This window comes from Delphinapterus leucas, chromosome 16 (genome assembly GCF_059928025.1).
Source record: "Delphinapterus leucas isolate spDelLeu-1000000601 "Yukka" chromosome 16, BTC_Dleu_Yukka2, whole genome shotgun sequence".
Lineage (NCBI taxonomy): Eukaryota > Metazoa > Chordata > Mammalia > Artiodactyla > Monodontidae > Delphinapterus > Delphinapterus leucas.
The window spans coordinates 68,356,470-68,375,394 of NC_143144.1; the positions used below are offsets into that span (position 1 = coordinate 68,356,470).

Here is an 18,925-nt window from a genome sequence, read left to right on the forward strand (position 1 = left end):
CTTTTGCATTTATTAATTGAAATTCTTCTATAAGGAAGAGCTGTCCTTCACATTATTCATCATATTGGTGTATATAGTTAGAGAATGTTCCTTCTCATTACTGCATAATATTTCATAGTGTGAATATACCATGATTTTATTTATTCATTCTATTGTTTTTGGTTGAACAATACCAAATGCTGGTGCAAACTCTCATTCATTACTGTGGGAATGCAAAGTGGTACAGACACTTTGGAAGACGAAGACAGTGGCAGTTTCTTCCAAAGCTAAACGTAGTCTCACCATACAATCTATCAATCATGCTCCTATTTACTCAGATGAGTTGAAAACTTATGTCTATGCAAAAAACTGTACACAAAATGTTTTTAGCTGTCCTATTCATAATTGTTAAAAATTGGAAGTAACCAAGATGTCCTTCAATAAATGAGTGAATAGTAAACTAGTACACCCATACAATGGAATATTTGTTCAGTGGTAAAAAAGAAATGAACTATCAAGCTACAAAAAGACATGGAGGAACCTTAAATGCATATTGCTAAATGAAAGAAGTCAATCTGGAAAAGCTGCATATTATATGATTCCAACTATACAACATTCTGGAAAAGGCAAAATAAAAGATCGATGGTTGCCAAGGGCCCCAGGAGAGAGATGGATCAATGAGTAGTGAAGCACAGGGGATTTTTAGAGCAGTGAAACTTCTGTATGATACTGTGATGATGGATACATGATATTATGCACTTATCAAAACCTGTAGAACTGGACAACACAAAGAGTGGGTGGCGATGTAAAATATGGACTTCTAGTTAATAATAATAATGTATAAATGTTGGTTCATCAACTGTAACAAATGCACCAAATGCAGGATGTTAGTAATAGTGGAAACTGTGGAGAGGTGGGGTATGTGGGAACTCTGTACTTTATGTGCAGTTTTTCTGTAGACCTGAAACTGCTCTAAAAACAAACAAAAAAACTACTCTTACTACCCTCACCACTACCTCCTTAGTCAAAGCTGAAGTCCTTACCTTAGCCCACAAGACCCTGACTCCGGGCTGCTTCATCTCCTATCACTTTCTTCCTTACTCATTATTCCAGCCACACTGGCTTTCTGTTGTGTTTCAAACTACTGTCTTGCCTCAGAGTCTTTGTGTTTGCTGTTCACTCAGCTTCCCCCAGATATTTCCATTGTTTCTTTCTTCTCCCATTATTCAGGTGTATACTCAAATGCTACTCCATCGGGGTTACTTTCCCCTTCTACTTACTATCAATATCTCTAATCTCCCCTTCCCCCCATCACACTCTTTTATCCTGCTTTATTTTCGTTTATAGCTTTTATACGTCCTCACCTTGGTTATATATTATTTATTTTTTCCATATTAAAATATAAGTTCCATTAAGGCAGGAATTTTTTTTTGTTTTGTTTGTTTGTTTGCGGTACGCGGGCCTCTCACTGTTGTGGCCTTTCCCGTTGCGGAGCACGGGCTCCGGACGCGCAGGCTCAGTGGCCATGGCTCACGGGCCCAGCGGCTCTGCGGCATGTGGGATCTTCCTGGACCGGGGCACGAACCCATGTCCCCTGCATCGGCAGGCGGACTCTCAACCACTGCACCACCAGGGAAGCCCAAAGGCAGGAATTTTATCTCTTTTTTCCCTATTGTATCTTCAGTCCCTAGAATAGTGCCTAGTACATGGTAGGTGCTTTAAGTATTTGTAGAATGGATCAGTGAATGAAGTCCGTGTTCTCTCTGTAGGCAAATCTATGTAGGAAGTCAAACTTAAAAGATTGCTTACTAAATATGGAATATGAGTCATAAGATGCATCGTATTAATGGCTCGTGTCATCAATATGATAACATGATGTGTTCATTTTCACTAAAAGATACATCTGCTCCACAGACAGGAAACTTCTATTTAAGAGTCAAAAAATGCTCTTCCATGTACAGTGTAGGAGAGACTGCTAGTATTTACCTCTTGAATCTCCCTTTTTTTTTCTCTTTGGATTAAAAAATGTGTAAAAACAAGGAAAAATCACAAAATACAAATATATAAAGTAGAAAATAAAAACCACTCTTCAACCCAGCCAGAGACAAGTCACTGTTAAAACCTTGATTATTGTCCTTTAGAACCATCTGAGATGAACTTATATTTTGTTAATAATATTTGGATCATATAGTAAAATAAATGTTTAAAGTACTAACTGGACAGAGTATAGAAATAATAAATAGTGTGAAAGTAGTTTATGAACTCCTTAAATATTTAATATTCTGTCTTTTGTGATTTGTAACACAAGCTCTTATCCTGGCACAGTATTGTCTAGTGCAGAATTTATCATATATTCAGAATTTTCAAATGGTTTTGATTATTTGAATATGAACAAGAAAAGCTTGGGCAGTTAGGAGTGTTGCTCTAAATAAGAGAGATCTTAAACTCCTTTTTTTTTTCTCCTCACACTAAAAATGTTTTGTTAATTGCATTTAATAGGACATTTTGGATTAGTTCCAAAAATATTTTAGATTTTCCTGGAAACTATCTTTTATTAATTATAAACTTCCCTGAAGTTTTTTAGATCTTTTTCATTAGACTGAAGAAAATTCAAAGTTCCTAAGAGAAAATGTTTTGCATGAGTCCTTTAAAATGTATACATGGATTTTGGGGAAAATCTAAAGTTTCAAATTTAACTCAATAATATATATAATTTACTTGTGAGTTTATTGTATTTCATGGACTAAAATAAAATTTAAAAATCATGTTACTTTTGTGTGCTGATGCTGTTAAAAACTTAAATCACATTTCCTGAGTTTTAAGCATTTTCAAAACTTTTCGTCATTACTAGATTGTGAGAAAGAAGTATTAGTGTTATTAGATGACACTCTTCTTAATGTATCAGTGTTAGCATGATTTTCTGACTTTGCAGAGTGTTGTATTGCTGGAGGATAATTTTCTGGAGAGAATATATACTCAAAATAATTCAGTTATTATATGGTGACTTATATAAATCAAAAAAGGATTTAGGATTTAACTTAATTTGAGTCTAGCTAATTATATTCCCTGCTTTTTAAAAACACTTATTTTTTAGTTTAATATTAGATAGTCATATGTAAGTTCCTGTCCTAAGATATTGGTAATTCATCTGCTTCTGTGTTCAGAGGTGTCAAACTGACATCCTGAACACTGAAAAAAGCCCACAGATACGTTCGAAAACACAGTGTTTTGTTCTGTTTCAACCTAAAAATTAGTTGTTAGTATTTGAACATTAGAAGATTTTATATGAAAATATAAATTTCCAGCTTCTTTTGACAAGCATGAGAATTGGACAATATTGAGCTTTCTCGTCCCAACATTGCTGTGATTCTCAACCAGGGGCAATTTTGGCAGTGTTACAAAAAAAGACATTTGTCAATGTCTAGAGATAGTTTTGATTGTCATGACTTGGTGGGGAGGTGCTATTGGCATCTTATGGGTAAAGGCCAGGGGTGCTGCTTATGCACAGGACAGCCTCCTACAGCAAAGAATTATCTGGTCCAAAGTATTTCAGTATTGAGGTTGAGAAGTCCTGTAGTGTAGCAATAATTGACCTGAGTTGAATCATATCTGTTCCGAATAGGCTAAAGTTAGCCACAGTCTCCTCCTGACTTGCTTTATTTACTTGCTGGGACTCTATACACTTTTGAATTTGTGCATATTCCTTTAAAGTAGTGGGATTTACTTTCATGGGAACTGAAACAACTTCAAGTATTATTAGAAAAGTTGCGGCAAATACAAAAAACATTTATTACTTCTGGCCTGAAGAGTATTAGAATCCAAGTTTTATTTTCCCCAGTTATCATCATTTATTCTTCCAGTTGAACATGGTTCTGTGTACTAAGCACTATACTAGATATGGAAGAGATGAGCAGCTGCTTACACCTTAAGGACTATTATGTCTTGGAGATATGTTCTGTTTATCATTATGTAATGCTTTCTATATCTCTGATAATTTTCCTTGCTTTGAAGTTGACTTTGTCTGAAATCTATGTAGCTACTTCAGCTTTCTTTTGATTAACATTAGCATTGTATTTCTTTCTCCATCCCTTTATTTTTAATCCACCTGTGTCTGTAAAGTAGGTTTTTCAAAGACAGTACTATTTAGTTGGGTCTTGTTTTTTAATCCACTTTGATAGTCTCTGTCTTTTATTTGGTGCATTCATATTCACATTTAAAGTGTTTATTGATTTGGTTGGCTTTTTTTAAATTAATTTTTATTGGAGTATAGTTGCTTTATAATATCAACTGTATTTGGAACTGTTTTCTATTAGTTGAACTTGTTCTTTTTTTTTTTTTTTGTCTTTCACCATTTTTCTGCATTATCTGGGTTTAATTGAGCATTTTGTATTATTTCATTTTCTCTCTCCTTAACATATCATTTATACTTGTTTTAATTTTTTTTTTGTATGTATGTATGTATGTGTGTGATTGCCCTGGAGTTTGCAATATGGATTTACAGCTAACGTAAGTCCACCTTCACATAACACTGTACCATTCAGGGGTAGTGTGAGTACCTTATAACAGAATATTCCCAGTTCCTCCCTCCTGTCCCTTGTAACACTGCTGTCATTCATTTCATTTATCCTTAATCTATAATCACCTGCTATATTGTTGCTGTTAATACTTCGAACAAACTGTTATCTGTTAGATTAAGAATAAGAAAATAAAAGATTTTATTTTGTCTTTATTTATTACTTCTCTAAAGTTCTTCCTTTCTTTATGTAGATCTGAGCTTCTGACCTATATCATTTTCCTTCTTTCTGAAGAACTTATTTTAATATTTCTTGCAAGACAGGTCTGCTGGCAACAAATTCCCTCAATATCTGTTTGTCTGAGAAAGTCTTTATTTCTTCTTTACTTTGAAGGATAATTTCATTGGATATAGACTTTTAGGTTGGTGATTTCTTTTTTTCTCTCAACACTTTAAATATTTCATTCCGTTCTCTTCTTGCTTGCATGGTTACTGAAGAGAAGTCCAATGTGTTCTTATCCTTATTCCTATATAGGTAAGGTGTTTTTTTTCCCCCTCTATCTTCTTTCAGAAATTTCTCTTTGTCTTTGATTATCTGTATATAATTTTGAATATGATATGCCTAAGTGAAAATAGGCAGGGACTTTTATATTCACCCTGAGAACCTGGGGTGGGCCTCCTGGAGGTAAAGCACAAGGATTCCAATTTCTCCACATCCTTGCCAACATTTGTTTTGTTTATTTGTTTTCTTTGTTTTTTTCTTTGCTTGTTTTGATTGTAGCCATCTTCATGGGTATGAAGTGGTATCTCATCGTATTGATTTGCATTTTTTAATGATTAGTGATGTTGAGCATCTTTTCATGTGTTTATTGGCCATTTGCGTATCTTTGGAGGAATGTCTGTTCCAGTTCTTTGTCCACTTTTAAATTGGGTGGTTTGTTTTTTTGTTGTTGAATTATGGGAGTTCTTTATACATTCTGGATAATTAATCCCTTAGCAGATATGTGATTTGTAAATATTTCCTCCTATTCTGTGGGTTGTCTTTTCATTCTCTTGATAGTGTCCTTTGATACACGTAAGTTTTAAATTTTGATGAAATCCAATTTACTTTCTCTTTTGTTGCTTATGTTTGTAATATGTGGCTTAATAATATGCCCTACACACATTTTTCAGTTTTATGCACTTCATTTGCTTATCTTCCTTTTTCAGTATTTCCAACCTCTGCCAAAAAAAAAAGGAAAATCATGAGAGAGCCAATATAACTTTTATAAATAAGTTTTTGAAGACAGAAAAACACTAAGAATAATCTGAATTGCCAAATACAGTCCTTTCAACCAGAATGAGGAGAAAAATACCTTATTTTCTATCCTTTTGGAGTACTATTAAATTGAGAAGCAGTTTTGATTTATAAATCTCAGTTTACATATTTATATAACATCAGAACATATGCTTATTTGAAAGCATACATATTTTGAGGTAAAGGTGACCCTCAAGTTAAACTCAAGATGTATCTGATATTATTGTGTTGAATTTGGTTTAAAAAATTAGTAAGCTCTTTTTGAAGTAATGGAATATACAAATGTAAATTTGGTTAAATTGGTTACTTAAGTTAAAAAAATATATAATATTGGTTGGTAATGATTTACAACCAACATTTTAACATTATCAGATGTCATTTTCCTTTTTTCTTTAGGTATAATTGACATATAACCTTATATTAGCTTCATAATTCAATATTTGCAAAATGTCATTTTCAAATAACAGCTTCAAATTTTGTGTTTGACTTTTACTTTTTCAGAAAAAGTATAGTTATGATATAGAAAATGTTTTTTCTTTCATTATTTAATATATTCTTTAAAAATTCTTATTAAATTTTTATGTTGGTCAATTTACAGGTGAATTATGTAACCTCATTACGCTGGATGTAGCTCACAATCAACTTGAACACCTTCCAAAGGAGATTGGAAACTGCACACAGATAACCAACCTTGACTTGCAGCACAATGAATTGCTAGACCTCCCAGATACTATAGGTATGAGAGGAGAAAGAAGATACTGTTCATCATTTATAGCTACTTGGACATTAAAATCCATTTTGATAATAAAAAATTAAAATTCAGTGTTGTCAAAGTGGTAAAACTTATAAAAGACAGTATTTTAAAATCATTTTTTAATTTCCATTTCCAGGCAAAGAAAATAACTAAATTTTAGGAAATGATCTCAATTAAATTGTAAAGAAGATAGAATATTGAATAATATGTATATGTTCTACAAATCTGCTTAAATTGCAGAATGGGTGCATTTTCTGTTTTTGCTTATTTCAGAATGTTGCATGCTCTTTTATAGGGTGCGGTCCCTTCTTTGCTAAAATAGACCACACTGAAAAATAAAATCATTGCTGTTTAGTTTTTAAAACATGGCCAGTATATTTTAAAGTTTGTTCATCTTAATATTGAGGGATTAAAGATGTCTCAGAGTGCAAAATGTGTTTTGAAAGTGCATAGCCAAAGAACAGAAAGTTGGATTGCACTTACTCTGATGTGTTCCATATTTATATATTCTTGTTTCTTTTTCTAAATGACCCCAAATTTATACAAACAGTAGAGGGAATTTTTACATTAAAAAAATTACTCTGTACTAAGTTTATATAATTTTGGTAATGAATATTTACAAAGTTCTCTTACTAAATCATTTGAGGCCTATGATAATGTTATCTTTCTCCAGAAGGATTTTTGTTTTTTTGTTTGCTTCTCTCAGGTACCTAGGGTGACCACTTTATTCCATCTGTGTTCTAAGGTTTGTGATTTTTCTGGTCCCCCCAAGTGATTCAGAGACAAGCGGCAGACTAATTGGAGGGTTGTTTTAATTCCGGTTTACCCCTTGTACTAGGGTGCAGCCCTGTAGGGTCCCAGTTGATACTGATTACTAGACTCCCCACCCTTGGCAGGCTCTAGATTTTGACTTTTGGTGGAAACATGCCTTAGCCTTTCAGCTGCATCTTCTAGCTAGGAAAGCACTCTCGGGACAAAATCTTCTCCAGTGTTTTGCTTGTTTCTGGGTTCCCAGCTGGTTTCCAGCCTGGTTACTAGTCATTATCTTGTTAGCTTTCTGATTTTTGTTTTAGAAGTGTTTTTAGTTTTCTTCAATGGGAGGGTTGCTTGAATTATCTAGTCTACCACTACTTGAAACAGAAGCAATTGTTATGGAATTTTTTAATAAGTTACAATAGACTGTCTTTGGTTAGATGACACCTGTTCACAGAAGAGTAATCTGAGACTTCTTCAGGATATAATAGCTAGCCATTAGAACCTATATCTTTCTGATTCTTGTCCCCTAGAGTCTAGAACAGACAGAAAAATACAAAATAAATACAAAATAAATGAAAAAAAAGTCATGGGAGACAGGACTAGAGGTTCTAGAAAGAGAATAGAGTAACACAATGAAGAAGCTATAAAATATAATTTAATATTTCCCTGAACTTGACAAAAACCCAGGTAATAAGATTGAAATTGCTTACCAAGAAGAAATAATGAAAAAACATACATTCTGGTAGAAGTTTTAAAAATTAGATTTACTTAATTAATTTTAACAAACAATATATTCATACATAATGTTATAAAACCTGTTTTTGTCTAGTTTCAGTTTCAGGGTAATCCTGGCCATATATAATAAGTTGGGAAGTACTCCCTTCTCTTCAATTTTTGCAACAGTTTGTATAAAATTGACATATTTCTTCCTTTAATATTTGATAAAATTAATTGGTAAAGCCACCTGGGTCAGGATTTTTCTTTGTTGGAATGTTTTTGAAAACAATTTCAATTTCTTTGATAGACATAGGGCTATTTAGGTTATCACTTTCTTTTTGAGAAAACTTGGTCATTTGTGTCTTTCAAAGAATGTGTCCATTTCGTTTAAGTTGTCACATTTAATGGGCATAAAATTGTTCATAATATTCCATTATTATTTCAATATCTATAGAATCTGTGGTAATGCCATTTCTCTCATTCCTGATATTGGTAATTTATATCTTCTCTCTTTTTTTTTTTTCCCTAATCAGTCTGGTTAGAGGTTTATCAATTTTACCAGTTTTATTGATTGTCTCAAAGTATTGATTTTTTTCTATTCTTTCCTTGGTTTTTGTTTCATTGATTTCCACTTTGACCTTTCTTCTTCCCTTTCATCTGCTTACTTTGAGTTTTATTTGTTCTTTTTCTAGTTTCTTATGGCGGAAGATTGAGATTATTGATTTGAGACCTTTCTTCTCATACAGGCATTTAGTGCTATAAATTTTGCCTTACATACTGCTTTAACAACATCCCACAAATGCTGACATCTTGTGTTTTCTTTTTTGTTTTGTTCAAAATACTTCCTAATTTACCCTTTTGTTTTCTGTGATCTGTGTGTTATTTAAAAGTATGTTATTTAGTTCCCAACATCTGACAGTTTTCCAAGGGTTTTTCTATTATTGATTTCTAAGTTAATTCCATTGTGGTCAAGAACATACTTTGTGTGACTTGAATCATTTAAATGTATTGAGACTTATTTTATGGCTCAGTGTATGGTCTATCTTGATAAGTGTTCCATGTGCAATTGAATGTGTATTCTATTTTTGTTGAGTAGAGTAATGTAGATGAGGCAATCAGTGAATTCTACTACTTGCCCTTTTTGGTCTCTTTTCCTCCCAATTTTTATTAGCTTTATCATTAGGACATGCAACATTTATGTTATGTCTTGTTATGCCAGTCTGTATTTTTATTTTAGTCATAATGTTCATCATCAATGCTGTTGCCATAATTGCCCAAGTCATTTCTTGGTTGACTGAAGTCAGTCTTGTAGTAGTTTTCTCAGAAATGGTTCATGAACAGTAGTTCCCTAGTTCTTGTATGTTTGTAACCTTTATACTTAAAAAACAGTTTGATGGATGTAAAAATCACTGGGTTCAACTACTTTTCCTTGAGCATTTTAGGAGAACTAGGAGGTAGCTCTGTTGTCTTCTGGAATTGAATATAAAGTATGAGGCCAGTCTAATTTTTTTTCCATTATAAGTGACTTAATCTTTGTGCCTGGCCACCCAAAGTGTTCTTTATTTCTAAAGTTCAAGAACTGTATTATATCTCGCCACCCAAAGTGTTCTTTATTTCTAAAGTTCAAGAACTGTATTATATCCCAGGGCCCATTTCCCTAGGATACTCTTGAGCCAGTTCAACATATAGGTTTAATCTTTATTTCAGTATAGTTTTCTTAAATTACATATTGACATATTTACTTTGTGTTGTATGTTCTTACATTGAAATATGTCTAAATTTGCTTATTTTGAACAACCAACTAATTTTAATAGTAAAGGAGGAAAGAAAGAATAATGCATTTTAACATGATCACTTTTCGGTGGAATGAAACATGAAAGCACTTTAGAAAAGAAACTTATAAAATTAAAGGCTTGCTCAGTCTTAGAAAAAAGTAAAGGTTGTTTACTCTAGCAAATCAGACAGGGGAACTGAAATTAAAGATGCTTGAAATGTTATAAAGTTATGTCCTTATCACTCTCATTGAGGGATAATTATTGTATATTTCTTAGGATATTATAGATGCATATACTTTATTGTTCCTTGAGCATATCAGCCAAGTTCTAGCCTCAGGGTCTTTGTACTTCTCAGTTTCTCTGCTTAGAACTCTTTTCTCCTAAATATACACATAATTTCCTCTACTCTTTCAACTGATCATATGGATATATAGAGTTCTATAAAGGACATGGTCATCGATCAGCCCTGTTCTTACTCTCAAATTATCTAACAATATTTTGTTATTTAGTATTTTATGCATGTGTCTGTTTTCCTGTCTTGTTAAATAACAATCAAAGAGGGATGCAATTAAAGTACTAAAATGAATAGTCTTGGCAAACAGAGATAGCATAGGTAGTGGAGGATGGTAAAATCATCCAGTTAGTAAGACTAGGGTCCTATGGATTCACTTCCTCTGACAAAGGGTAACTTCTCCATGTATCCTTCTTTCTCCTGGCTTTCTTAATTTTACATTTCTTTTCTCTCTTCTATCAGAAGTAATTCTTCTGTATTTCAAGTGTGTTTATTAATATGAAAACATTTGACTTCATTATTAATCTCTACTAGTTGACATGTTATCTCAGAATAACACAGGTGCCTCACTTCTAGCACATTCTACATGGTCAGATTACAAATATGTATTGTAAATCAGTGAGAACTGAAACATTGACAGTAATAAAAATTTAAATATCTCATTTATTTTTATATGCTTTGATAGTTGTCAGCAAACTAATACAGCTGTTATTCCAAGTAGTAGCAAAGTGAATAAGTATTGTTTATTGAAAGTTTTTATAATATTGTAGTCATTTATCATATACCATGTTTATTAAAATAATTCTTTTGCCTTTCTCCAGCCCTCTCATTCCCCATATTTTGATTGTATAGCGGAAGGTTGAGATTTGGTGAGAAATCAGAACATTTGGGTCTTGGTCTGTTACAAATCTCAGCAGTCATAATTGACCTTTGAGATCCTCCCTCTCATCTACTGGAGAAGAGCAATTCACCCCAAACCGTCAGTGGCAGACTTTTAGAATATAGTTCTCCTGATACTTTTCTTCTCTTTTCTGGTCTGCTTCTTGAAAAGTATAACTTAAAATGAAAAACAACAACAAAAAATAACACCTATCCTGCAGAGTTGATGCTAGTCCCACAGAAGTTGCCCTGCTCTTTTCCCTGGTCTAAAGAAACTAGCCCTAAACTCACAATTGAAAAATCAAATCTTCTATCGCCTTAAAATCACTTTTCCAAAAATCACTTTAATTCTTTGCCTTTTCTTTTTCTTGTAAGTAGACCCAGATATTTTAAACCCTCTCTTTATTTAACACAAATACTCCTAGAGTAGTTACCATTCTTTGGCAGCACGCACTGCCATTTACTTCCAGGCTGAGCAGTGCCAGGATCACTGACAACTCAGGATGTGAAGAAGAGGCAGAAGGAAATGGGGAGAGGGGCAGCTGGTTGCCGTTAAGTGAAAGAGCGCTTAAAAACATATTTAGAGTTTCTCTGATTTAACCATTAATCTGCCCTGTTGAAGAGTATAAAGTATATTCTTTTCATGTGAATATTTTCTAATTCAAGAATCAGCTATAAACTAAAGAAAATGTTAAGATTCATCATAGAAGTCATTTTGTTTCAAGCTATGAACCTGATATCTTGAAGCCTTCTGAGGTCTCAGGTGGTTTTATGAAATCAGGGAGAGGAGGGTCTGAAGTAGGAAAAAATATTTTATTTTCTATTTCTTTTCAGAATGAGAGAAATAAGCAACAAGTCCTTGCCTTCAAGGCTGGAGCACAGAACAATTCACAGAGGTCTTTTTGTTGCAGTGGTCTCTGAAGAAATGTTACAGTAATTATGGTTATATCAACAAGCAGAGTTTTAGTGATTCAATTTTAGGTAATTACAGTGCTGCTTACATATAACAACTTGTTTGTTTTTTTTTAATGGTGGCATTCTTTTGAGTTTTTAACTTTTAAGAATTTTTGTATAACTTTTCAGTTTATTTTCAGTTTCTCAGTTTAATGTTTCTGGAAAAAATTGTACCTTTGACATTATTTCATCGTTATAACTTGTGTGCCTTTTATACTGATTTTTTGCTACTTTGTTAAAATAAGATAAAGACTATTTGAGGTAGAGTCTTACTCAAAAGACTAAATTAACCTAAAAATGCTGATTATATTTGCTGAAATTGAAAGCATCTAATTTTAACTCATAGCCATTTGATGTTTCCATATTTTAAAAATCTGACAGCATAAGAAAGCAAGCTGTCAGAGCAGAACACAGAGCAACTTACAGTCAAAGTTAAGCACAACTGAATGCCAGTGATTGGCAGTGATCAGCCTACATTTATACACAGAAGCTCAGCAACGTTGATTTTATTTCTTAGTCACAATGGATCAATATTAAAGCAAGCTATGGCTTGATTTCTAGGTTGCAGTTTAGTTTGTGGTTAAAACCACTTATTAAAAGAGGTTAGAGTTGAAACCACTGCAGGGGGTGAATCACAGTAAATGCCAGACTTCTCATGTCAAGTTTTCTTCTGGCATAAGAAAGCGTTGATATTTTTTCCTTACTTTTTTTCACCTCTTTTGTTTTGCTGGGAGTAACGGACTTTGACAAAATGTGGATGACTCCTTGAACATGCCATGCTCTCAAGAAAGTGACAAGTGCTTTGCAAATGTTAGTTTCTTCATCAGAATAGCATATTCTCATAGGTTACAATTTTTAAAGTTCATGCTCTTCTACACCACCCTCCCCCCCAAAAAAAAAGGAGAAAAGAAAAAAAATGTTTAGGAAAGTAGGAGGTATCATTTTTGTTTAAATAACCACTAGTTTTGGTACTAGGTAATTTCATGTGGCATTTTCACGTGGCATTTTCACTACTTCGTTTTCATTTTATAATTTTTATTTTTTAATTAAAATTTTTATTTTATTTTTTAGTGTTTTTGGCTGTGCCGCACGGCATGAGGGATCTTAGTTCCCTGACCAGGGATCAAACCTGTGCCCCCTGCAGTGGAAGCACCAAGTCCTAACCACTGGACCACCAGGGAATTCCCCATTTTGTAATTTTTAACTTCTAGAAACCTATTCTGACTTTAAAACTGAGAAGCTTATTTTGCTCTTGGAAGAGAAATTTCAGGAATGTGGTTCTATTTACTGGGTTTGTGAGTTGATAAGCATTTAGAATTTGGTTACCATACTAATCTTTGTTACCAGAGAAAGTTTTTGGGTTTCACTGAGAATAAAAATTGGTTAAAATATTGTATTCACCTACTTTTCTACTGTAAACAATTATTGAGGCATGTCAGTTGGTGGAGCAAAATTATGGGGACTTTCTGCTATTAATAAGCCCTTTCCTCTTCTGGCAGATTTCATAGACCCTTTGGTAAATGCTTCTGCCATTTTATTACAATGGAACAACTTTCTTTCATAGGAAAAGCAGTGGTATGAAGGAGAGAAAGGGATGAGCTTCTTTACTTCCAGTTCTTTTTTAAGATTGAGCCTCTTTTATCTTCAACTTTGTATAGCAAATTAAAATTTTATCAGAAGATTTTGACATTCTTTGTAGTCAGACATTATCACTGCTTGCAAGAAAATTTCCACCTTTACCAGCCTTGTAGCTATAGTGGCCGTGGGCACGGGATAGACAAGGGATAAAATATTGATACCTTCCCTCCCTCCCCATTTTGAAAGGATATGAGTAAATGGCCGCTGTCCTTCAATTTTGGTGGGAATGAAATCGATATAGCCTAGTGGCACTGTCTTATCAAGATTTAAAATATCTATATCGGGGCTCCCCTGGTGGCGCAGTGGTTGAGAGTTCACCTGCCGATGCAAGGGACGCGGGTTCGTGCCCTGGTCTGGGAGAATCCCACATGCCGCGGAGCGGCTGGGCCCGTGAGCCATGGCCACCGAGCCTGCGCATTCGGAGCCTGTGTTCCGCAACGGGAGAGGCCACAACAGTGAGAGGCCCGCGTACCGCAAAAAAAAAAAAAAAAATCTGTATCTTTTGATACATCAGAAATATTTTCACATGTACGCACAGATATGTATTAGAATGTCCATTATAGAATTCCTTTTTAAAAATTAGAAACAAATGCTGTCAATTGGGGAATGTTTAGATAATGGTGCACATCGTAGAATACAATGGTTAAATAAAATGAAGTATATCTGAATTTACTCACCAGAAAATATTTCTGTGACCTGTAATATAGGGGGAAAAGTACGTAAAATGATCCCATTTATGTAAAAATAAACACGGAAACATTAAAAAAAATCCTGTATTTGTATATGTGTAAGTAAATGCTTACAGAAAGATCTCAATAGGTACATATTAGACTACAAACCATCGTTCTCTGGGGGAGAGAGTAAGTTGCATGTATATATTTTGTAATTAAAAAATGATTTGGTGGGATGGGAGGAGTGCAAAGAGTTGGAAATGATTAGTTCGTTCTCTGATATTTAAAAATGGGCTGCGTAGACATTGGGTGTCTCAGAAAAAATTATTGCAGATGTTTGTAGAAGAACTAATTTGCACTCAGACCAGAGAAATCTGATATGTATTTTAAAACCATGTCCAGTTAACATCTGTGTTTCATAGACAGGCTATTTTATAAGATGAGAATGGGTCAAAGAAAAAATCTTTTTATGAACCTTTCATATAATTTTAAGTTTTTGCATCTTGTTCCTAATGGAAAGGAGGACAAAGTGAAATATTTTAGCTTCTGTAATTATTAAGAAAGTATGAATGAATGCCTGCTGTGTGCTTAGCACTGAATTCTGTGTGGAGACAGAAGTACATAGCAACCTCCCTTACTTAAAGGATTTTCAGTCTTTTGGGGGAGGTAACTAATCCATGAAACAACTAACAACATAAGACCAAATATAAGTAAATGCTAACGTATGATGAAAACAATGTGTGGCCATGAGTCCAGTTTATAGGGAGATCAATAAGGTCTTCATAGAATGGCCAGAGAAAGCTTCATGAACAAATATGCTGGACTCAGTATGGAATAGAAATGCATTCCATGAGCACAACAAGGACAGTCAAACAGCGTGGAGGCAAGAATGAACATATCATCCTTCTGTGTCAGGAGGAAACAAGCTCACTGGAGCAGAGTCGATGAAATTCACAAAAAATGATTACTTGATAAGGAGCCAACTGAGTTTGATTCTAGCTCTGCCATTAATTCACTTTGCATATCTTATGCTAAAGTCCGTGCTGAGTACTCTCAGATGGCTCTTACTGCTACTTCTTGGGTATCTTTCTTATCTCTTGTCTTTTTTTATCAGAATGGCTATCTAAAACTTCAAACTACCGTGCTCTGTTTTTCCACAACTTAGCTCATATCCTCACTGTATGGAGAAAACGAGCCTCACAGTGTAAAATGTCCAAACATCTTGGTCTACATTAATATAAAACTTCTCCAAAATGTAAAATATTCATTGAATAAAAGGCTGGTATAAAGATATCACAGTTTTTAAAAGTAAAATGACTTTAGAATTATAGACTTTTTCTTTATCAAAAGGGTGTTTTAAAATTACAAAATTATAGAAAATTAGGGAAATTATAGACAAGTTGACAGAAAAAAATTTAATCTTCCATAATTCTATCATGCAGAGATAACTGTTAGGGTTTTTTTGGTTGTTGTTTTTTTTTTTCTTTGCGGTACGTGGGCCTCTCACTGCTGTGGCCTCTCCCGTTGTGGAGCACAGGCTCCGGACGCGCAGGCTCAGCGGCTATGGCTCACGGGCGTAGCCGCTCTGCGGCATGTGGGATCTTCCCGGACCGGGGCACGAACCCGTGTCCCCTGCATCGGCAGGCGGACTCTCAACCACTGCGCCACCAGGGAAGCCCTAACTGTTAGTTTTGATGTGTTTTTCCCCACTCTTTTTGCATGCATGTGTTTTTTACAATGTTGAGGTAATAAAAAGCATGTGATTTTGTTATCTGGCTTTTTTCATTTAATATCATAACTTAGTCTTTCACATCTTAAAGATTTTTGTAACATAATTTTAATAGGTACAGACTGTAACAGAATATAGAAATACCATAGAATAAAATCATGTTTTGAAGATCTGTTAGGTATCAGTCATTGTGCTAAGTATCTTACACACATTGTATTTAATCCCTTAGAGTGACCCTGTCGGATAGGTAGCATTATCCCCGCTTTATGAGTGAGGAGATAGACTCTTGTTAAATAACTTGCCCAGGGTCACATAGATAATATAATATCCTTTGTTTTTTCTATTACACTGTGGTGCCTTCAATTTAAATAATTATTCATCTATTCTTGAACATATAGGTTGTCCCCAATTTTTGCTATTAGAAATATGACTATAATTAACATACTTCATCATAAAGCAGATTATTTTTTGCCATCCCAACTTCTAAGTAACATTTGTATCAAATTCAATGTCACAGTGCAGTGACAACAATAGTAAATATTATTCTTGCCCTTATTTCTGATCTCTAAATTCTCTGGAGCTTTGAAAAGTGACCCAGCCCTCTGCTTGTTTGTTTTTTCTCCCCTTCCAAAATTGACACATCTCACTGGAGTGTCATCAGAAAGATCCTAGTGAAGCATCCTTAGTTAATTTAGAAAACAATTTAAAGGCAAATTTAACTTGTCTTTGCTAAGTGGTAGTTTTTATTGTTGCTTTTAAATTCAGTTTTCTGCCTGTTGGAATCTTAATTAATCATAAATAGCAAACTCTCGGCCCAGTTTCCAAGCACTGTTATAAGAAAGTAATATAAATGAGCATAGCATACCTCTGTAATAGTTCTAATTGCAGGAAGTGAAATGGTTGCTAAGGTTTTTTTCACATTATAGTTGGCTAGACTTACGGTATAGAATTATCATAGTATTTTTTAAAAATATTTATTTGGCTGCACCCTGTCTTCGTTGGGGCATGTGGGATCTTTAGTTGGGGCATGTGGGATCTTTAGTTGTGGCATGCAGGATCTAGTTCCCTGGCCAGGGATTGAACATGGACCCCCTGCACTGGGAGCACAGAGTCTTAACCACTGGACCACCAGGGAAGTCCCCAGAGTATTTTTTTTTTTTTTTTTTTTTGCTGTACGTGGGCCTCTCACTGTTGTGGCCTCTCCCATTGTGGGGCACAGGCTCCGGACGCGCAGGCTCAGCGGCCATGGCTCACGGGACCAGCTGCTCCACTGCATGTGGGATCTTCCCGGACCGGGGCACGAACCCGCATCCCCTGCATCGGCAGGCAGACTCTCAACCACTGCGCCACCAGGGAAGCCCTCCCCAGAGTATTTTTGATAGCAATACTAGCTCTTGAAAATGTAAAGGGTAAAAATTAGCTCCATTTAGTCATTTCTTAGAATCTTGATCACTGTTTTCTTCAGCAAAAGGGAAGGATGCAAATGAGTATAACAGGATAAGGAATATGAGGCATGGTGACTGCCCTCCTAGGTTTTAAGGCTTAACTTATTCTATAGGCGAATATATATTTTCTGTAAATATTGGAGTAATGTGAGACATATCTAAGAAAGAAAATTATTCGTACAACAACTTTTTGAAAAATGGTCAAAGCAAAAAGAAAGAAATGGACAAACATCAGAAAGTTGCTGAAAGTTGAAAGGCATAAAAATATTTATCTCCAAAAAGTTAAGTGTGACACAGGCATCCACTTCTATACAGGCATACCTTGGAGACATTACAGATTCCATCTCAGACCAGCACAACAAAGCGAATATCACAATAAAGCATCACACAAATTTTTTGTTTCCCAGTGTATATAAAAGTTATGTTCATACAGTACTGTAGTCTATTAAGTGTGCAATAGCATTATGTCTAAAAAATGTACAAATCTTAATTTAAAATAGTTTATTGATAAAAAGTACTAACCATAATCTGAGCCTTAAGGGTCTTGCCTTGGTCCTCATGGCTGCTGACTGATCAGGGTGGTGGCTGCTGAAACTTGGGTGGATGTGGCAGTTTCTTAAATCAAACCACATAAAGTTTGCTGCATTGACTGACTTTTCCTTTCATGCAGCATGTAATGGTATGTAATACCATTTTACCCACAATAGAGCTTCTTTCAGAATTGGAGTCAGTTCTCTCAAACCCCTGCCGCTGCTTTATCAATGAAAGCTTATGTAATATTCTAAATACTTTGTTGTCATTTCAACAGTCTTCACAGCATCTTTACCAGTAGAGTAGGTTCCACCTCCAGAAACCACTTTCTTTGTTCATCTATAAGAAGCAGTGCCTCATCTGTTAAAAGCCTTATCATAAGATTGCAGCAATTCAGTCACATCTTCAGGCTCCACTTCTAATTCTAGAAGTCTAGAGAGTCAGCCTGTCTGAAGCTTTGAAGCCAAGCATTGACTTCTCCTCTACAGCTGTGAAAGTTCTAAATGGCATCTTCAGTATAAGGCTGTTTTGTCTACATTGAAAACCTTGTTTAATGTAGCCGCCTTCATTAGTTATCTTAGCTGCATCTTCTGGATGACTTGCTACAACTTCTACATTAGCACTTGCTGGTTCACCTTGTACTTTTTTTTTTTTTTTTTTTTTTTGCAGTATGTGGGTCTGTCACTGTTGAGGCCTCTCCCGTTGCGGAGCACAGGCTCCAGATGCGCAGGCTCAGCGGCAATGGCTTATGGGCCCAGCCGCTCCGTGGCGCGTGGGATCTTCCCGGACCGGGGCACGAACCTCCGTCCCCTGCATCGGCAGGCGGACCCTCAACCACTGCGCCACCAGGGAAGCCCACCATGTACTTTTATGTATGGAGAGCCATCTCTTTTCTTAAACCTCATGAACCAACCTCAGTTAGCTTCTAACTTTTCTTCTGCAGCTTTATCACCTCTCTCAGCCTTCATAGAATTGAACAGAGTTAGGGCCTTGCT

General features: G+C 35.0%; 1 protein-coding gene across 8 annotated transcripts in view; it reads left to right on the top strand.

Annotated features, from left to right (window-relative positions):
* SHOC2 (SHOC2 leucine rich repeat scaffold protein) overlaps positions 1 to 18,925 on the top strand; it is a 112,771-nt gene that overhangs the window by 75,678 nt on the left and 18,168 nt on the right. For 7 of the 8 annotated variants that reach the window (XM_089898162.1, XM_022568790.2, XM_089898163.1 and 4 more), the window contains one exon: positions 6,388 to 6,525. The exons of the other annotated variant lie outside the window; for it this stretch is intronic. In XM_089898162.1, coding sequence (XP_089754288.1) covers positions 6,388 to 6,525 — 138 coding nt within the window. The remainder of the gene's footprint in view (positions 1 to 6,387; positions 6,526 to 18,925) is intronic. 8 annotated transcript variants of the gene reach the window in all.